Source organism: Artibeus jamaicensis, unplaced genomic scaffold (assembly GCF_021234435.1).
Source record: "Artibeus jamaicensis isolate MK-2021 breed Jamaican fruit bat unplaced genomic scaffold, CSHL_Jam_final contig_471, whole genome shotgun sequence".
NCBI classification, from domain to species: domain Eukaryota; kingdom Metazoa; phylum Chordata; class Mammalia; order Chiroptera; family Phyllostomidae; genus Artibeus; species Artibeus jamaicensis.
The window spans coordinates 8,739,704-8,756,597 of NW_026521850.1; the positions used below are offsets into that span (position 1 = coordinate 8,739,704).

The following is a 16,894-nucleotide window of genomic DNA, read 5'->3' on the forward strand; positions in this document are numbered from 1 at the left end:
TGCTCCACAGCACTGGGTGAAGATTTGTCAGCAGGTGTGTTTGGCCTCCTTCTCCTGGCCTGGGCTTTGTCCAGGCTGCCTCTGCCTGGAGACAGACTGTGTCTCTGGGAGCTCTCAGGCTTGCTTGGTTAGGTAAGTTACCATTAGTTAAGCAACAGCTACATGCCGGAAACTAGAGTAGGTGCCTTTCATATTTTAATTCAATTCTTGTAGCGGTTTGTGATGAATCCTAGTTTATCGTTGCTGGATTGCAGAGGAGGAGAGTGAACTCAGAGTTGAGGTGACTTGCACAGGGTTGCACAGCAGTGAGTAGGAAACTGCGAATTCAAACCCAGTCTGCCTGTGCCCACGTGTGCCAGATTACCTTGACCCCGGGGCCCCAACTAATTTTCATCTACCAGGGTCATGGTGATCTTTTGATTGAGCATCTCAAAGCGAGAAGAAGGTGCCATTGGCCTGGAGGGCCGTTTTTCCAGTAGCCAGCATGAGTCCTCCTGGTCCATCTACACCCAAACCCACGTTTCCCTGTGATTAGCAATGTCGGTCTGTGAGCAGCTGGCCTGGGCGGACGCTGACCTGGCAGCGGGAGAGCGTTGCACCTGGTCCTGACCAGCTGAGGTCGCAGGCTCGGCAGGGACCTCATCAGAACCCTCTGTAGCAGCTGTCCCCAGGCAGATGATGCTTGGATTTCGGGTCACTTCGAATCTTTCCAAAAAGGGAGGTGCAGTTTCCCTGTGAAGAATGAATCCCAAAGGAGGAAACAGTGCTTCCTGCATTTCCTGTGGGCCAGAGACAGACAAAAATGTGGTGTTTTCCCTACCTCTTGCTTTTCGTTTGTGGTTTTGCTTGATAGTTTTCCTAAATATTTGGTGGCACGTGTTAAAGACAAGACTTGTTTAATTGTGAAATTCTACTCTAAAGAAAACACAGTATGAATATGCCCAGTAGCATATTTGCATATGTGTCTAGAGTTCTGGGGATGGGAATGCTGTGGTTAGAGGACCGTGTTCGACGTGCAGAGCAGCCCCGGGACACAGTGAGCGTCAGTGCGTATCGAAGACATGGACCGTATAAGAGGTGGGCAGGCAGTAGCAGAGGAATTTGTGTTGAGAGGGCTTTGCGGGGGTGGGGCTATGTGAAATAAGACTTTGCATCTCAGTATTGATCTTTGTCTGACTACGCTGTAGAAGTGTTTGTTTAGGCGGCAGTGCATGGCAGTCTGGGAAGCTCAGTGCTCCCCACGCCCCGGGAAACGGCCATCAGAGGAGCTGGCCCAAAGAGAAACTGGCAGCCGCCGTCCTCCTTTTAACCTCGCCCCAGGTCTGAAGATCCTTGGTGACTGGGGAGTGCCATACTCTGAATAAGAGAACTGCTGTCCACTGTCCCTGACTTGGCAGCGAGCCCTCCTCCCACAACGGAGACACGTTACCTGTGAGCTGGCCTGGTGCTGTGGCTGGCCCTGGACGCTGCTGCAGCATGACATTGGGCGAGGCGTTGACTCTTCCCCCAGTTTCTGACAGCACGAACCTCAGAAGATGGCAGGGGCAGGGACGAAAGTGGCAACTGTCGGAGTGCTAACTCGGCGCGTTGTAGTAGGTGCTCAGTGAGATGCAGGGTCCGTGCATCTGAGTCCTGCGTCTGAGAGGGGAGGGGAGGACTGGGGGGAGTCAGGGACTTGGGAGACCTTTCCCTTGAGGAAGTATCTTCCCTAGAACTGCTTAGGGGGAAAATTTTTTTAAAGGTATGGTCCCAGTTTTTAAAAGCCTTTATTTTCACTTAACACCACACATGATAATTTTATGAATAAAGTTATATGTATATTCCAAAAGTGCACATTTTAAAGCTTTATTAAGTTTACCTACTGACAGGATGTGTGTGAACTGGGGGAAGGCTCACCCCCAACCTCGGCACTGTCGGCATCCCGCATTCTGAGTGCCGGGTCTACTTGAGTGACATCAGATGTACATGTCTGGAATCGTGTGTCTGTTTCGGTGTCCTCTAAGTCTCCCCCATCCCCGTCCCCATCCCCAGATAGAAAGTGATTTGGGAAATTTAAACTGCAGCCAGCAGGATTTGTGACATCCACTAGGTACTGTTGGCTGGCTCCAGGCACCAGCAGCAGCGATGACAAAGCAAAGGAAATAGTCAAGCAGCAGGAGAGAGAAGGAAAGAAGAGACGGAGGTCAGGAGCAGGGGGAACAGGGCGCCGTCAGCACAGGCACGCATGCCCGTCCCGGGTTGTTGATGAGAGAAGAGAAACAGGGTGGGAGTTGGAACGCGCCTGCATTGGTTGCATCTGTTAAGTCATGGTTGGCTTTTGCTCTCTGTTCTGGTGGCAACAGCAGCAGCCATCTCCTTCTCTAAGATGCTCCCTTTGCCCTCACCTTGACTCTGGCCTCATAGACTGTTGGGAGTCTTGGGAGAGAATTGCTGTTTAGAGGATCCTGTTTGAATAAATTCTTACTGGGCTGCATATGTGCAAGAGAGTAACTGACTTTGTTGGCCCCGCATAGGTGCCAGTCAGAAAGTGAATAAACCTGGTGGAATAAAGATCAGAATAACCCCTAGACCTTGCTGCTGGGTTGCTGGAGATCCTACTTCCATCAGAGCCTTCTCCATCCTTCTCTGAGTCTGTAGAGGGCGCTCATGTCACTGGAATGCCACTTCCTGGCTTAGGACAGGCAGATCTCACGACTGGAAGTCGGAGAATCTGCCCATTGATGACTTTAGACTGGAATTTTGGGTGGGGAGTCTTACTGCTCACAGGATGCTACTTGGGTGAGCTCTTTAGTTTAGCTTGCATGTTTATGGACTTGATTGTCCTGGTGGCCTAGGGAGGGGCTGCAGCACAAGTTAGAGCCCCTTCTTTGAGAGATTGGTTCATTTTTGTCTTTGCTGCATAGAGAGCTTGAACCCGGTGTTCCCTGGGTTCGTCCTTGCCTCCTCTGCTGCCCACCTTCTGCATCACTGCCCTGCTTCCTGAGAGCCTGGTGTGTGACCTGTCCTTCAGTGCTCTCTGCGGCTTTGCTGACCCAGCCAGTGTTCCCACTGCTCCTTCTCAGTTGTCCGCCAGCACTATCACACTGCACTGTGGTTCCTTGGGTCCAGTGCCCCCACTGGACTTCAAGGTCCAGCAGAGCGGGGGCTTTGGGCCTTCATCCACCCCTGCAGTTTTAGCTCCTAGCGCAGGACCCGACATGTGGTAGGCCTCCTTGGATAAGAAATGAGTTAATCCACTTTTTACCAGAAACTGTTGGAGACTCAGATTTGCTTCTTAAAGGAGAAGGCAAAAGAGTGATTCCAGGAATTACTTACTTCAGTGAACTTGTAGGCTCATTAGTGGGGGAGGCAGTAGATTCTCTTGGGCAAGAGGTCCCACCCCTGTCTCTGCTACCATTTTTCCAGAACTATTATTGTGTTTTGGTGTTAGTTATTTTTCCCTATGATGTTGATTTTTCTCCATTATGGTACCAGGAAGCAGGTTCCAACCATTGTCGGATATTTTGAATCGGGGGTCAGCAAACTACCACCCATGGACCGAATCCAGCCCACCACCCGTTTTTGTTAATAAAGTTTTATTGGCACATAGCCACACACATTTGTTTACATATTGTCTGTGGCTGTTTTGTGCTGTAACGACTGGGCTGAGTAGTTGTAACAGGCTGTATATTCACAAAGCCTAAAAATATTTACTTCCTGGTCCCTTTTACAAGAAAAGCTGACTGACTTCTTAATAACTGCTCTGCGTCAGCCCGTCATCCTCAGCTGTGTGGTGATGGTCTCACTGGAAGCAGTGTGTTGAAGAGGGGGCACGTGCACAAGGGGTTTGAGAGGCCTGGGTCCCGCACAGACCAGGCGAGGAACCTTTGGCCAGTCATCTACGTGCTGTGATCTGTAGAGTGAGCATTGGAAGCAGTGCCTCCCTCACAGGAAGCGCGTGCTGCTGAGCATCATGGTTGCCGTTCTCTTTCTCAGGAGGAGGAAGCCAAGAACCTGGTGAGTGAGGCCATTGCAGCTGGCATCTTCAACGACTTGGGCTCTGGAAGTAACATTGACCTCTGTGTCATCAGCAAGAGCAAGCTGGATTTTCTCCGCCCGTACTCAGTGCCCAATAAGAAGGGGACCAGGTGAGTGAGGGGGTACAGTTCTTCCTGTGTCACCCAGCTTCCGTGACCACCCTGGACCTGTCTGTGGCGTCTAGGCAGAGTGTTCTTGATTCTGACTCACGTTGAGTAAACCCAGTGTCCCCAAGCCAGCCTGCACAGCAGATGTTGGAGTCGGGATTTGCTTTATGATTCTGGGCTGCTCTCAGGTGTAGAAAAGTGATATAATTTGTAAGATGTTGACAGGAAAGATGGTATGAGGCCCAGGAGGGAGCCCTAGGTGCGGGGGGAGGTCCGGGGGAGACCTTTAAATTACCTGCTGCTGTACTTGCTCCAGTCTCTTAAAGGAGCCCCTGAATTATCTATGAAATCCTGTGAGCAGGTGCATTTTTCAGGGTGACCTGCCCATACCTTTTCCTCAGTGGTGCAGGAGTCCTCAGCGTTAGAAACCCCTGGCCAGGAGTGTCTGAACGTTGGCTGTGGGAGCTAACTGGCCCTTCCTCCGCTCGTGGGAACCGTGCTGTTAGGCTGTGGTGCGTGCTGAGCCAGCACTGCCTCTCAGTGGCGCAGCCCAGGCTCTGAGCAGGGCACAGGTCAGTTTGCAGAACAGAGCTGGAAGGTTCCCAGTTCTGGTGGCTGGGGGGGTGTGTGTGCGTGTGCGTGCGCGTGCGCGCGCAGATGAGCTGCTCATTTGCAGTCCCACATGGTTGTCTGGCTGTTGTCCACCCTGTGGCTCTGGCCTCCTGGAACCTGAGCAGCTCAAACTGTGTGTGGCTACCTGAGCTCTGCTTCCAGCCACATTCATCCGACGATAGCCAGCACGGGAGCTTCTGGAGCACTTGGTTTAACTCCCACGACATACACTCAAAATCCCGATCAGGAGTAACTCACAAGGGGGGACTGGAGCATGGAGCGCTGGCCTGCACTCAGCACTGCGGACACTCGTGTGTTCTTGATGGGTGGCACAGCCCAGTGGCAGAAAGCTCTGGCTCAGTGGTTGGGGAAATGCCACTACCTGGCCTGGTGACTTTGGGCAAGTCTGTCTCCCTGTCTTTGACATGATGGAGCTAGACTAGGTGCCCTCTAAGGACCCATGGAGTTCCTGTGATCTTTAGCAGGAGGGAAGTGACCCCTAGGGTCTGTGTTGGGGGAAGCGGGTTTTGCCAAGCTCTCTTAAGTGGGAGCAAGTACCACTGTTGTGTGACCCGAGCAAGTCCACGGTGGAGAGTTTGGGAAGGGGAGCTGGTTACACTCCATCCAGGCTGAGCATCCAGGGTGAGGATTCTGGAAGCTACGCCCCATTGCAAAGCACTGCTTGTGGTGGACAAGGGACCTGTGCTTGGCACAGGGGTCCTTGTCCAAAGGGAAGTGTGGTCGTGGCACGTTGCACTCCCCTGTGCGTAGGTCACCCGTGTGTAAAGGAGACTAAATGCACAAGTACAGAAACAGAGCAGCCCCTTGGGCTAGTGAGTCATGCGGATGCGGTGAGTGGTGCGAAAGGTGCTGGGCACCATGTGTGGCAGGTGGCGGGAACCTGCCCTCTGGGCGGAGCTGCCCCCCACCCTGTGGTGCCCAGGTACTGCAGCAGGTGCCAGGCGGCAGTGGGCACTGTGGAACTTTACTGTTATCTTTTATGCCAGTGGCTGACTGTTGAGGTCCTACCTGGGTTCGGGCACCTCTCCCAGAGGGGACAGTCAGGGTGGGGCGGGGCCTGTGGCCCAAGCAGGCATCCTGTGCCCAGTCCCAGAGTGCGCCTGGCCCTGCACATGCCCACTGGCCCCTCTGCTCTCAGCCCTCCATGGCCCTGTTTCCCAGCCTGCTGCTGCTTAAGGCAGAGGCCTCCCCGCTTGCTGAAACCAGGCGCCGTAACCCAGGGCGGTGCGGAGGCTCCCGTGTGTCCAGGGCGCCCCCAGATGCTGTGGTTCAGATGAGTTGGGCACATGGGAGCCACATGGGGCTCTGGCTTCAAGATGACAAGCTGCCAAGGGTCCAGTCTGGGGGAAGGAGCCACACCTTCACACCAACGGGGAAGTGCTGGGCACGTCATAAAAAGGTGCAGCTGCAAATGAGTGTGGAGGGTGCGGGGAGGTACCAGGAGTAAGGGCCAGCTGCTCTCTGCGGTGCAAACTCTTGGATCCATACAGAGCTTAGTAACATTGTTCTCGAATTTCTGCTTCCTGCTCTCGGAGCAGAGAGTGCCTTTGAGAAGATGGGTTTTCCAGGAGCACATGGCCATGGCACAGCCAGGAGTGTTCTGTTAGTCCCTGGCAAGTTGATAGAAAGTGTCCCAGCTGGAGACAGACCAGAGGAACAGGTGGCCCTGGGCTGCTGTGTGGCCCCCGCACAAGAACCAGCAGTTCGACTGTGTGTCTTGGAGACCGCCTTGTGCTCAGAGACCTGTTGCATGCACGCCAAGAAAGACGGTGTTGGGTGTGTCCTAATGGTGACCCACCATGTCCCTGCAAGGGACAGTTAACTGTCCTTCCCTGAGTCTTGAGAGTGGTCTGAGGTAGCAAGCCAGAGTCTGGCCCTAGGTCATTTGTATACTGTTTATGCTTGCAAATATTTTTTCCATGTTTAAAGAGACAGGTCTGCCTTGTTGCTGTACAAGAGAAAGTGATGGCCGCTTAATGAGAAGGGTCTGCCTCCTGCTGGTTACTGAGAGGCACTTCCAGGGGGCCGAAGCTGGAGGGCAAATGCCCACACACTTTCCAGCGTCCCCTGGGGCTGGTGAGGTGGGCAAGGGCGTGAGTGCCCACCAGGTGTCCCTGTTCCATACCCCTTTGCGAGCTGAGGAGAGAGAGCCTTGGGGCGGCCGGACACCCCTGGGGTCACAGGGCTGGGGGTCAGGAGAGCCAGGGTTCCAGGCCAGGCCTCGAGGCCTCCCCTGAATGAACACCCCTTCCTCTGTCGGGCCCTAGAGGGGATCTTAACTCTTAAATGGTTTTTTTTTTTCTCACCAGGTTTGGTCGGTACCGGTGTGAGAAAGGGACCACTGCGGTCCTCACTGAAAAAGTCACTGCCCTGGAAATTGAGGTGCTGGAAGAAACAGTGCAGACGATGGACACTTCCTGAACAGCGTCCGGGCGGCTGGGCACTGTTGTAGAGGCGGGGGGCAGTGGGGGTGCCTCTGTGAGACAGTTTGGCTCATGTTTGCTGGATGAAACCCAATAAAAAATGAAAACCAAATTGGGTGGCTGAGGTCTGGGGCTGTGTGGGCGTTTTCGTGTTTCGCTGTGAAGGCCCCGTAGGTGGGCTCCCCTCGGATGCCGCTCCCTCCCGGGGGCTCGTCTCTGTGCGGGTGGGTGTGCGAGCAACACAACCCTAAACGCAGACGGGGCTCCTGGTGCGGCAGGTCAGGGAGGGCCACCCTGATTCTTCACGGGACGTGTGTGCCCACCCTCATACTGACACCCCGTGCATTAACTCTCCTGTCTTTGTTTCGGATGGTCCCAGTGTTTTCTTTGTAATTTAATTTAATTTTTTTTTTTTTAAGGATGAGTGCAGCATAGCCTTTATCTCCTGGCAGCCAAATGGGAAAGAAATAGTCGGGATCAGTTCCGAGTGCTGGTGGGAAGCAGGTGGGTGGAGAGTCCGCTTTGCCACAGCTGCAGAGCACCGGGCAGGCTTCTCTTAGGCAGGTCTCCGGGAAGTCAGAGGCGTGCTGGAGGAACTGCCGTTTGTAATTACTAGGGTGCACTCACCTCGCAGACACTTAGGCCTGGTGAATGGGAGAGATTGTACGCCTCCAGAGGGTCCTAGTAGGCAGAATGACTCTTGTGACATGTGGAAAAAGTGAGTTCATCTGTGTCTGACGCTGATTCTGCCAGAGGAGGCACAGGAGGGACTCAGAACTTTAAGCAGAACACTTGGAAAAATCTGCCTGGAATCCGAAAAACTTGCGGTGGGAAGTGCTCAGTAGGAGACAGGGCCTTGACTCTCCCCCAGAGGGGCATGGCAGGGCCCAGCACCAGCTCCTGGGCCAGCCTTTCCCGTTAAAACTGCCGGGAGTGGGGCAGGGAGAACAGGGGAATTACTTAGGGCAGCAGCTTGGCTGATGGTTGTCAGAATTATCTGGGAGCTTAAAAATTTTCCAGGATTACTCAGAATATCTGGGTCCTGAGAAGATGGTGTTTTTCAAGTTGCCTCAAGGAATTGGGCTGCGGCGAGATGCTGTTTGAGAGCTGCCCACGGACCAGACGCGCTCACACAGGTACCCCCACCCTCTTTATTTTAAACACGGAGAACGTGCACAAAGCGAAGGCTGCATCTGAAGAAATCTCTCAAACTCGACAGTGTTAACAACAGAACCGAGTTCACACATGGGGCAGAGTGGCGGCCGGGCCAGGACTGCAGTGCGGGGCGGCCGTGCTCTGCCTGGAGGGCTGAACTGCCACCAGGGGAGAGGACGGCGGCGTAGACCATTTGAGGATTAACTTGGGTATACAGACAAAATTCAAACTATTTCCTTCAGAGCTTGAGTTTTCCTTAAGTTCACATTTATAAATTAATCTTCACAGTTAACCCTATTTGGGAACCACAAATAAAGGGCCACATTTCTGGTTTCCAACACATCACACATTAATTCTTGACTCTCCATGGTCCATGGAAGTTGAGTTTTGTGAAGGGGTGGGTGGCTTTACCGTGTTTGGACTATCGACAACGTGCTAGACAATGTGCTGTTTCTTATCAAATTCAGCACCCTGAAGGTAGGAATCACCAGTCCATTTTACAGGTGAGAAAACCAAGGCTCAGAGCGGCTAAGAGACTTGCCCAGGGTCATGGTGGGAAGTTTCAGAAGGAGAACTGGTACAGAGAACAGCCTGAAGGCATGTTTTGTACCTATCTTTTTGGATGCCATGCTTCCTCTCCACAGAGGAAGATGTTAACACTGACCCTAAACGAGCTGCCAGCATCGGGCGGGGATGGAGTGCCTGAGAGGGTCGGGCATGTGCCTTTCAAACACCGTTGGTCTCTGAAGCACTGTGCCAGGTGCTGGGTCCTCCTCGTCCTCATTCATCAACTTATAAACACAGATAAAAATATTAGGAAAATCTCCACTCTACTTTAGAAAATCACGCCCACTTTATCCCTTTACTACAGAGTAAATTAAGTACACAGCTCGATTGAAAAGATTCTAAGAGCTAAACCAAACGTGTTACCAGCCACTTCCAAGGTTTCACTGCAACTGTCTTCTGGGGTTGTCAGAGTCGGCCTCGTCCGGTCACTGAAGGAGCTACCCTAAAGATTCACATTACAGCCCAGATGCGAGGGTGTGTCCCCGGCCCACTGAGCCACACACCTGGGTTAGCCCAGCGGAGACTGTCCACGACAGTTTAAAGAAAGGACTTGGATTTGATCGCCAGTAACAAGACCAGGGCCCCTCCCCCCAGCTGCTCTGGTCCAGCAGTGGCTGTGAGGCCCGGCCACCTTGGGGAACCAACCCCACCGAAGCCTCAGGGTTGCGCTAGGCTACCAGGTGGCCACTTTGGAGAGGAGGCTCGAGTAAGGCAGAAAGGTGCTGGCGCTGATGACGATGCCGCCGCGCCTGCGCTCAGGTGCTTGAGGTCCACACGTGCATCTGCTTGGCAACCTGGTGCACGTATCCGATGTCGGGTCTCTGGTTGGGGTCAGGGTAGATGCACGCACTGACCAGCTCCCGTAGCTGCAAAGGAGGGGACGGCTCGTTAGGCTTAAGCAAGCAGCCTTGCTGAGGCCCCACAGCACTCAGTCTGCGCCAACTCACTCGCTGACTCCTGCAGCCCTCCAGGCGACAAGGAGGTGAAAACAGACACCAGAGAGGATGGGGGTGGGCGTGCACGGTCACAGCCACCCTGCGGAGCCAGCACCCATCTGGGGCCTGTGTTCAGAGACCCGGCAGTGGTTACCTGCACATGGTTCTGAGCTTCAGATGCTCGCACTATTAGGCAAATCTGTGTGTGTGTCTGCTGTCAGTCACAGAGATGCCCAGACTGGAGGACAGGACTCCAGGCAAGGGCTTATTGATCATAATAAATGCATTAACATGCAGCAGGGCTGCAGTCTGCCCACCCCCTGGCCTCTTTATTGTGCTCGTGAAAGACGGAGCTTTTAATTACACAGACACTGTAGGCTGCGCCAGCCGCGGGGGTGGGGAGGGCGCCTCGAGCCTGGCTCCCCTCCCCTCCGATAGCCAGAGTGCCAATTATTTTAACGGTAATTAAAATAATGACCTTAAAAAGCCTACATCTTAACTTGCATCACTGGGCTCACTGCAATTTTTTCATTGAAAGACCTGCTGCTGGAGGGACTGGCTGGCCCTGTGGGTCAGGGGCAGCGGTGGGAGAGGGTGGCCCCGGACAAGGGGCTCGTGTGGGCCCCAGGGCCCCTGTGCACGATGCACATGTCACACCTGAGGTTTCGGGCTGCAAACAAGGCTCCGCGGGGTCGGGCACTGTGAGCGCCCTCTGACTGCGTCGCCTTTGTGGATCCCACCGCTACGCACACGCTGGGCACCCAGTGGGGACGCTCCTGGAGACCCCCATTGGCCAGGAGGAGACAGTACTTTTACAGGGCTCCTCACGTTCAGGGGGTGGTAGCTGTGTGTGGTTCTGACAGGTGACGTACCCACGGAGACTGGATGAAGGTGATGTTTATGTGACCCCCATCGTTGCTCTGAGTACACCATGTAGTGGGCAGTAAGTGCATGTTTGGGAATTTTAGAATTCAAGAGAAGCAAAAATGTGTCCACTTCCATTCCTAAGAGGTGAGGGTACTTCAAAATCAAGGTGCGCTGGGGGTCTCCAGAGCCAAGAGCTCCCTCCTGCCAACACATGGCCTGCGAAGGGGCGCATCCCTGGGGAGGCCAGGGCTCCGGGGGTTGGAGCTCGCACCGGTGGGACGACCAGAGAAGGGGCCGGGGGCTGCCCGTCTGCAAGGCAGACCAGGGCTCCCGTTTACAGGCGGGAAAGTGAGGCACAGAGAAGTTGGGGTTTGCTCCTGCCAGGCTTCTTGGTTCCAGACAGTACAGAATTCAAAACTTAAAAGGTGAGAATAAAAACCAAGCGCAACCATTAACTAGGTCAAGCACTTTAACTAGGGTGGCAGGGTTTTTGTTTTTTGGGGGGTTTTTTTTGGCAACTTCCCCGGCAGAGCTTTGGCAACTTCCCCAGCAGAGCCTAAATCCTTCCTCTAAGGGCATTGGAGGAGCCTGGTGAGCCACCAACGCAAAGCCACGGGAGAGGGAGGGCACTGAACGCCTCTGGGAACATGCGCTCCTAGCCCTTGCCCTCTGTCCTCCGCCCACGAGCCTGAAGCCAGTGAGCAAGCATGGCATCAAGTTCAAAGGCTGGGCTCAAACCCTGCCTCTGCCACTTACAAGTGATGTGGCTTTGGGCAAGTGACTTAACCTGCCTGTGCCTCAGTTTCCTCACCAGTAAAATGAGATAGGGGAGACTTCCGCCAAGATGGAGGTATAGGTGGATGTGCCGTGCCTTCTCACACAACCAAGTTTAGAGACAACTAAATATTAACAGAAAACACAGCCAGAACACGGAAAATTGAACTTTTCGGAAGTCCATTAACAACAAATTCTTCAGCCTGACCGGTAAGGGGCGAAACCAGCGGCTGGTGAAGCGGGATTGCACAGGAAAACTCGGTCAGACGGACTCAGGCGTGGAATCCAGACGCACGGAATCCAGGCGCAGGGTTGGACCTAGTGAGCGACACAGCGAGCAACCAGGCGAGCGACCGAGGGGGAGACAGCGGGGCTGCGTGTTGACTGAGGTCGCGCATTTGTGTGCGGGTGGACAGGTGAGGGAGTGGGCGGTTGGACCGGGCCGGCAGGTCCCCACGGCAAGCGGCAGTGGAGGGCGCCGCCATTTCCCTGCTCTGACCCCACCTCCACATACAGCGTCATAACCCAGCGACTCTGAGTGGCCCGGCCCAGGTGAACCACCTAAGGCACTGCTCCGCACCCAGCTGTGAGAAACAGCAGAGGGGGCCGCCATTTCCCCGCTCTGACCACGCCCCCACATACAGCGTCACAACCCAGCGACCTGGGAATCCGAGGTGCCGCTTCTCACACTTAAAGGGCCGGAACAGACCAAGAATGGCGCAGGAGGATCTCAGAGCCCCAGAGCCAACAGATCTAAGCGATGAAGAAATAGCAAAACTCACAGACGCACAGTTTAAAACATTGGTGATCAGGATCCTCACAGAACTGGTTGATTATACCGACAAATTAGACAAATATATGAAGGCGAAACTAATTGAAATGAATGGAATTGCACAGGACACCAATAGCAATGAAAAGGAAACTGGGACTCAGATCAATGGAGTGGACCAGAAGAAAGCAAATAATGGCCAAACAGAAAAGAGTCAAGAAGCAAGAATTCAAAGAAATGAGGAGAGTCTTAGGAACCTCCAGGACATCTTTAAACGCTCCAACATCCGAATTATAGGGGTACCAGAAGGGGGAAAGGCACAGCCACCAGTGGAAAAAATTTTTGAACAAATAATAAAGGAGAATTTCCCCAGTCTGGCAAAGGAAATAGACTTCCAGGAAATCCAGGAAGCTCAGAGAGTCCCAAAGAAGGTGGACCCAAGAAGGAACACACCAAGGCACATCATAATTACATTAGCCAAAATTAAAATGAAGGAGAGAATCCTAGAAGCAGCAAGAGCTAAGGGGACAATCACCTATAAAGGAGTCCCCATCAGACTGTCAGCAGATTTCTCAAAAGAGACCTTACAGGCAAGAAGGGGCTGGAAAGAGGTATTCCAAGTCATGAAATCTAAAGACCTACATCCAAGATTGCTCTATCCAGCAAAACTTTCATTTAAAATGGAAGGACAGATAAAGTGCTTCTCAGATAAGATCAAATTCAAGGAGTTCATCATCACCAAGCCCTTATTATATGAAATGTTAAAGGGACTTATCTAAGAAAAAGAAGTTAAAGAAACATGAACAGTGAAAGGACAACAAACTCACAGTTATTAACAACCACACCTAAAACGAAAGCAAACTAAAAGGACGGCTAGATCAGGAGTGGAAACATAGAAATGAAGATCTCAAGGAGGGTTAGCAACAGGGGAGTGGGAGGAGGAGAAGGGGGGAGAAGGCACAGAAAATAAGTAGCATAGAAAATAGAAGTAGATAGAAGATAGATGGGGGGGCAAGAATAGCATGGGAAATATAGAATCTAAAGGGATTGAGACACATGGTCATAAACTAAAGGGGGGGTAATGGTGGGGATGGGGAGTAGGGTGGAGGGGAATGAAGGGGGGAATAGAACAACTGTAACAGCATAATCAATAAAAAATTTAAAAAAAAACAAAAAAAACCATATCCTCAGGTGAGGATTAAAATAAATAAGTAAGTAAGTAAATTAAAAAAAAATGAGATAGGGGAGGGTCCCGCAGAGTAGGTCATAAAGGTAAGATGCCATTATCAGGAGGCAGCGAAGGGCCTGTGTCGCCCTGCCCAGGGAGGTCTTGGACTCCACCCCCGCTAGTGTTGACCTTGGACAGAAATCACAATCATGGATCTACTAGCATTGACCTTGAACGGAAAGAAGGATAACAGTTGACACTTCTTGAGCAGTTACTCTGAGCCAGGCCCTGTGCTATGTGCAGAGGCTACTCTGGGTGGTGACGGTGTCGGTGTCAGCCCAGTGCTGGACTGAGCACATCACACAGTCACCTCATTCCTTACACTGACCCTGTGAGGCAGAGTCTAGGGCCATTTTACAGATGAGGAAACTGAGGCTCAGAAAAGTTTAGTGTCTTGCTCACAAACGGTGGAGGGAGTGTGTCAATCTGCACCTCCGTCTACACGCTCGGCCATGCTGTGCTGAAAACCTGCGGTTCCATCCTCACATTTTAGTCATGAAGGCAAACACTGCCCCTATTTTCAAGGCCATGGAACTGGGAGGACGATGCTCACACACGGTGCCTGACAGCCCGACGCCAGACCTGCCTGTTGGAGCCTGTGAGTCCGCGTCCAGAGCCCCCGTGCCTGGTGTGAAATGTCCGAAATAAAAAACCAAGGTGTGACTTAGGTCTGTGACAGCAAAGAGACCAGCCTGTTTGCCATGGTTTCCTGTCACGTGAGTGGGGTGGCGGCCAGCAGTGGTGTGGGGTCAGCCAGGGCCACCTCCTGCCTCAGTGTCTGGTTTCCGTTGCCCGACACCACGCAAAGCCCAGGCGTGTCGCTGCCGCCCCACGCTGGAGCCCTGGGGAGGGGGCCAAGCAGACACCTGTGTCGGGAGAGCCCTTCGGAAGCGATTGTCTGCAGTTCCCTCTGAGTCACTTTCCCAGAAGTCCTCCTTCCCCCACCCGGAGTGAACTTGAGCTCAGCCCCCTCCCCACGAGGCTCTCTGGGGCTGGCCTGGGCCAGCGAGGGCAGCCACTCACCTTCTCAGAGTAATGTTCCCCGGGGAGAGGTGGGTAGTCACACTGCTCGATCTTCTGGCAGAGGGAGAAGAGGTTCATTTTATCTCCATAGAAGGGGCTCTGGAGAGCTGCCATCTGTGGGGGAGGGGTGGGGGAGAGGAGCGTTCAACCCTGAAGTCCAGAGTGAGGTGTGGCCCATCTCCAGGCCCCACTATAGCCACTGTCCTGCAGGACTTCCCCCAAACCCTGAGGAAGCTGGAACTCGACAGGAGGGGCTTTTGCACATGATCCTTGCTACGTGAGCAAATCGAATGGGACAAGAGTTTCAGTGAGAAAACTTGAAAGGCAGTCCCCTGAATCCCAAGGGTTGGCCATGCACAGGCCCACGCTCGCCTCACGCCTCGGCTCTCAGGGGCCGGCTTGGCCGCTTGGGGGAGCACAGGGCGGAACGCAGCTCTGCTCCGTAGGGCGGATGCCCGGGCCCGGCAGGTTCCCTCGGTGCATCGACCTACATTTCTAAGAGGCGAATTCCAAAAACACCCATGGGAGGATGTCTATTTAGGTAATCCATTTAGGGAATTACCTATGGACAAACATCGGGGTGGGGGGATGTCTCCCTTGTGGCCAGGCCACTGCAGGGCTGCTGACCGAAGGCCTGGCCGCTGCTGTCTTGGAAGCTGGACACCCAGATCTTCAGGGGGCAGGCGGCAGGAGGGGGAAGGCTGGCCGCTGGCCAACCTGGATGCAGGAGCTACTGGGGCCCTCTGTGTCACAGAAACTCTGGGTGCTTGCTGTGTCTGGCCTTTGGTCTTCGTGTCCCTAATGTGGGCAGGGGCTCCACCTGAGACCTGAAGGTGGGCAGCTCCTGGGGCACTGGGCAGCCGAAGGACTATGGCGGCCCCAGCCAGTTCCCACCCAGTCAGGAAGTGACCAGGCCTCCCCCTCCTGGAGGACACCGGACACCCCCGGCCACCACTCACGGCATCGTTGGGAGCCAGGGGCAGCTCAGAGAGGCTGCGGTGCGGCAGCCCAGAACGGCACCTGCGGCCCCATATGCCGATTAATCCGTTATCGGGTTCAAGTGCTGCCCGTCACTCCCACTTGCTGTGGCCTGCCGCCGAAAGGCCGCCAGGTGCCTCCTGCTAACAAAGTTCGGCCAGGCAGTTACCCTGTCTGTCCGTTTGCCCTCGTTCCCTCAGAGGAGCCAGGCAGCCAAGGCCACTCGGCACGGGCCCCAGGCCAGGGCTCCTGGTCTCTGGCTGAGGTGGGGCCCTGGGGTGGGAGGGACGCCTCCCTGTCCTTGGCGCGGAGGGTGGCCCAGCGAGCCCTGCCTGTCTCAGGGCTGGGGGAGCCTGAGCCAGCTGGGCGTGTGAGTGCTGGTTGGCTTCAGTTCCCCTGTCTGCCTCTCCTCTCTTCATCTCTGAACCCTAGGGCACTTCAGAGCCCAGGCAGCATCCTTGGGTTTATAAGCGGCCACTGGGGACACAGCCGTGTGGCTGGGACATTTGGGGGTTTTCTCTGTCCCAGGCCCAGGAGTGTGTCTGGGCAGCACCTGTGGGCCCAGGTGCCTGGGCCAGGCCAACTGCTTCCAAGTGGGTGTTCGGGGGCAGCCTCACCTCTCTGCTCCCGTGACCAGGGCTCTGGGCCCCTCTGTGAGGGCTGGGAACCCATCTGGACCGAGAACAGGCCACACAGAGAGAGTGGCCCTGGCACCAGGCAGGGAAGGCGGAGTGTGCGGAGGCCTTGCCCCCTGCTGGCTCCGCCAGCCTGGCCGCGAGCTGGCTTTGCCCCTGCCTGTGCAAAATGGCATTGCTTGGGTGACCCACTTCCCATGATGAAAATGAGACCCTCAGTTCAAAGGGTTAATTGGGCATTTTCAACAGGACATCTGTTGCCACAGCAGAGAGCAGCTGAGGCTCTGGGGTCACTCGGGGTGGTCTGGGTGCCCTCCTAGCAGTGGCAGGGGGTTAAGATGGGTTTTCTTGCAAAGGGTTTCTATTCACAGTAGAAAGGACGTTCGAATGTTGGCCCATGAACACAGGCTCTGGTTTTTCACGTGTCCAGCTTGGGACGGCTCGGAGGAGCTGTCTGACGGAGAAGGGGGATCAAGCTGCAGGGAGAACAGCGGCTGCCTGTGACTCCCACCCTGCCAGGGTCTCCGATCCCCTCTTGTCACCCCGCATCTCCCGGCACATCCTGGAGTCTGAACCCAGAGCCCCGTCGCCAAGCAGCCTGCTCCCCAACAAAGTAAGGGCATCCAGACCACTCTCTGGCTCGGGCCAGAATTCCAGAGCAGGATTCCGAGCAAAGCGCAGCTGATCCTAGTTCTCTTCCCCAGCCTGCTTTCTTGCCTGGTCTCAGTCCCACACTGGAGGCAGCTGTGAGCATCTCCCCCACTGGCCCCCCGCTGACGATCC

At 54.4% G+C, this 16,894-nt stretch overlaps 2 protein-coding genes across 4 annotated transcripts in view; one reads left to right on the forward strand and one right to left on the reverse strand.

Annotated features, from left to right (window-relative positions):
* Positions 1–7,292, forward strand: part of PSMB7 (proteasome 20S subunit beta 7) — a 53,878-nt gene extending 46,586 nt beyond the window's left edge. Inside the window, exons 7-8 of the mRNA XM_037163682.2 lie at positions 3,976–4,127; positions 7,067–7,292. Of these exons, the coding sequence (XP_037019577.1) occupies positions 3,976–4,127; positions 7,067–7,178 (264 nt within the window). The 3' untranslated portion in view covers positions 7,179–7,292. The remainder of the gene's footprint in view (positions 1–3,975; positions 4,128–7,066) is intronic.
* A 1,025-nt stretch (positions 7,293–8,317) lies between these two features.
* Positions 8,318–16,894, reverse strand: part of NEK6 (NIMA related kinase 6) — a 74,263-nt gene continuing 65,686 nt past the window's right edge. For all 3 annotated transcript variants that reach the window (XM_037163839.2, XM_037163790.2, XM_053667682.1), the window contains exons 9-10: positions 14,499–14,612; positions 8,318–9,768 (exon numbers count right to left, since the gene is read on the reverse strand). In XM_037163839.2, coding sequence (XP_037019734.1) covers positions 9,658–9,768; positions 14,499–14,612 — 225 coding nt within the window. In that variant the 3' untranslated portion in view covers positions 8,318–9,657. The remainder of the gene's footprint in view (positions 9,769–14,498; positions 14,613–16,894) is intronic.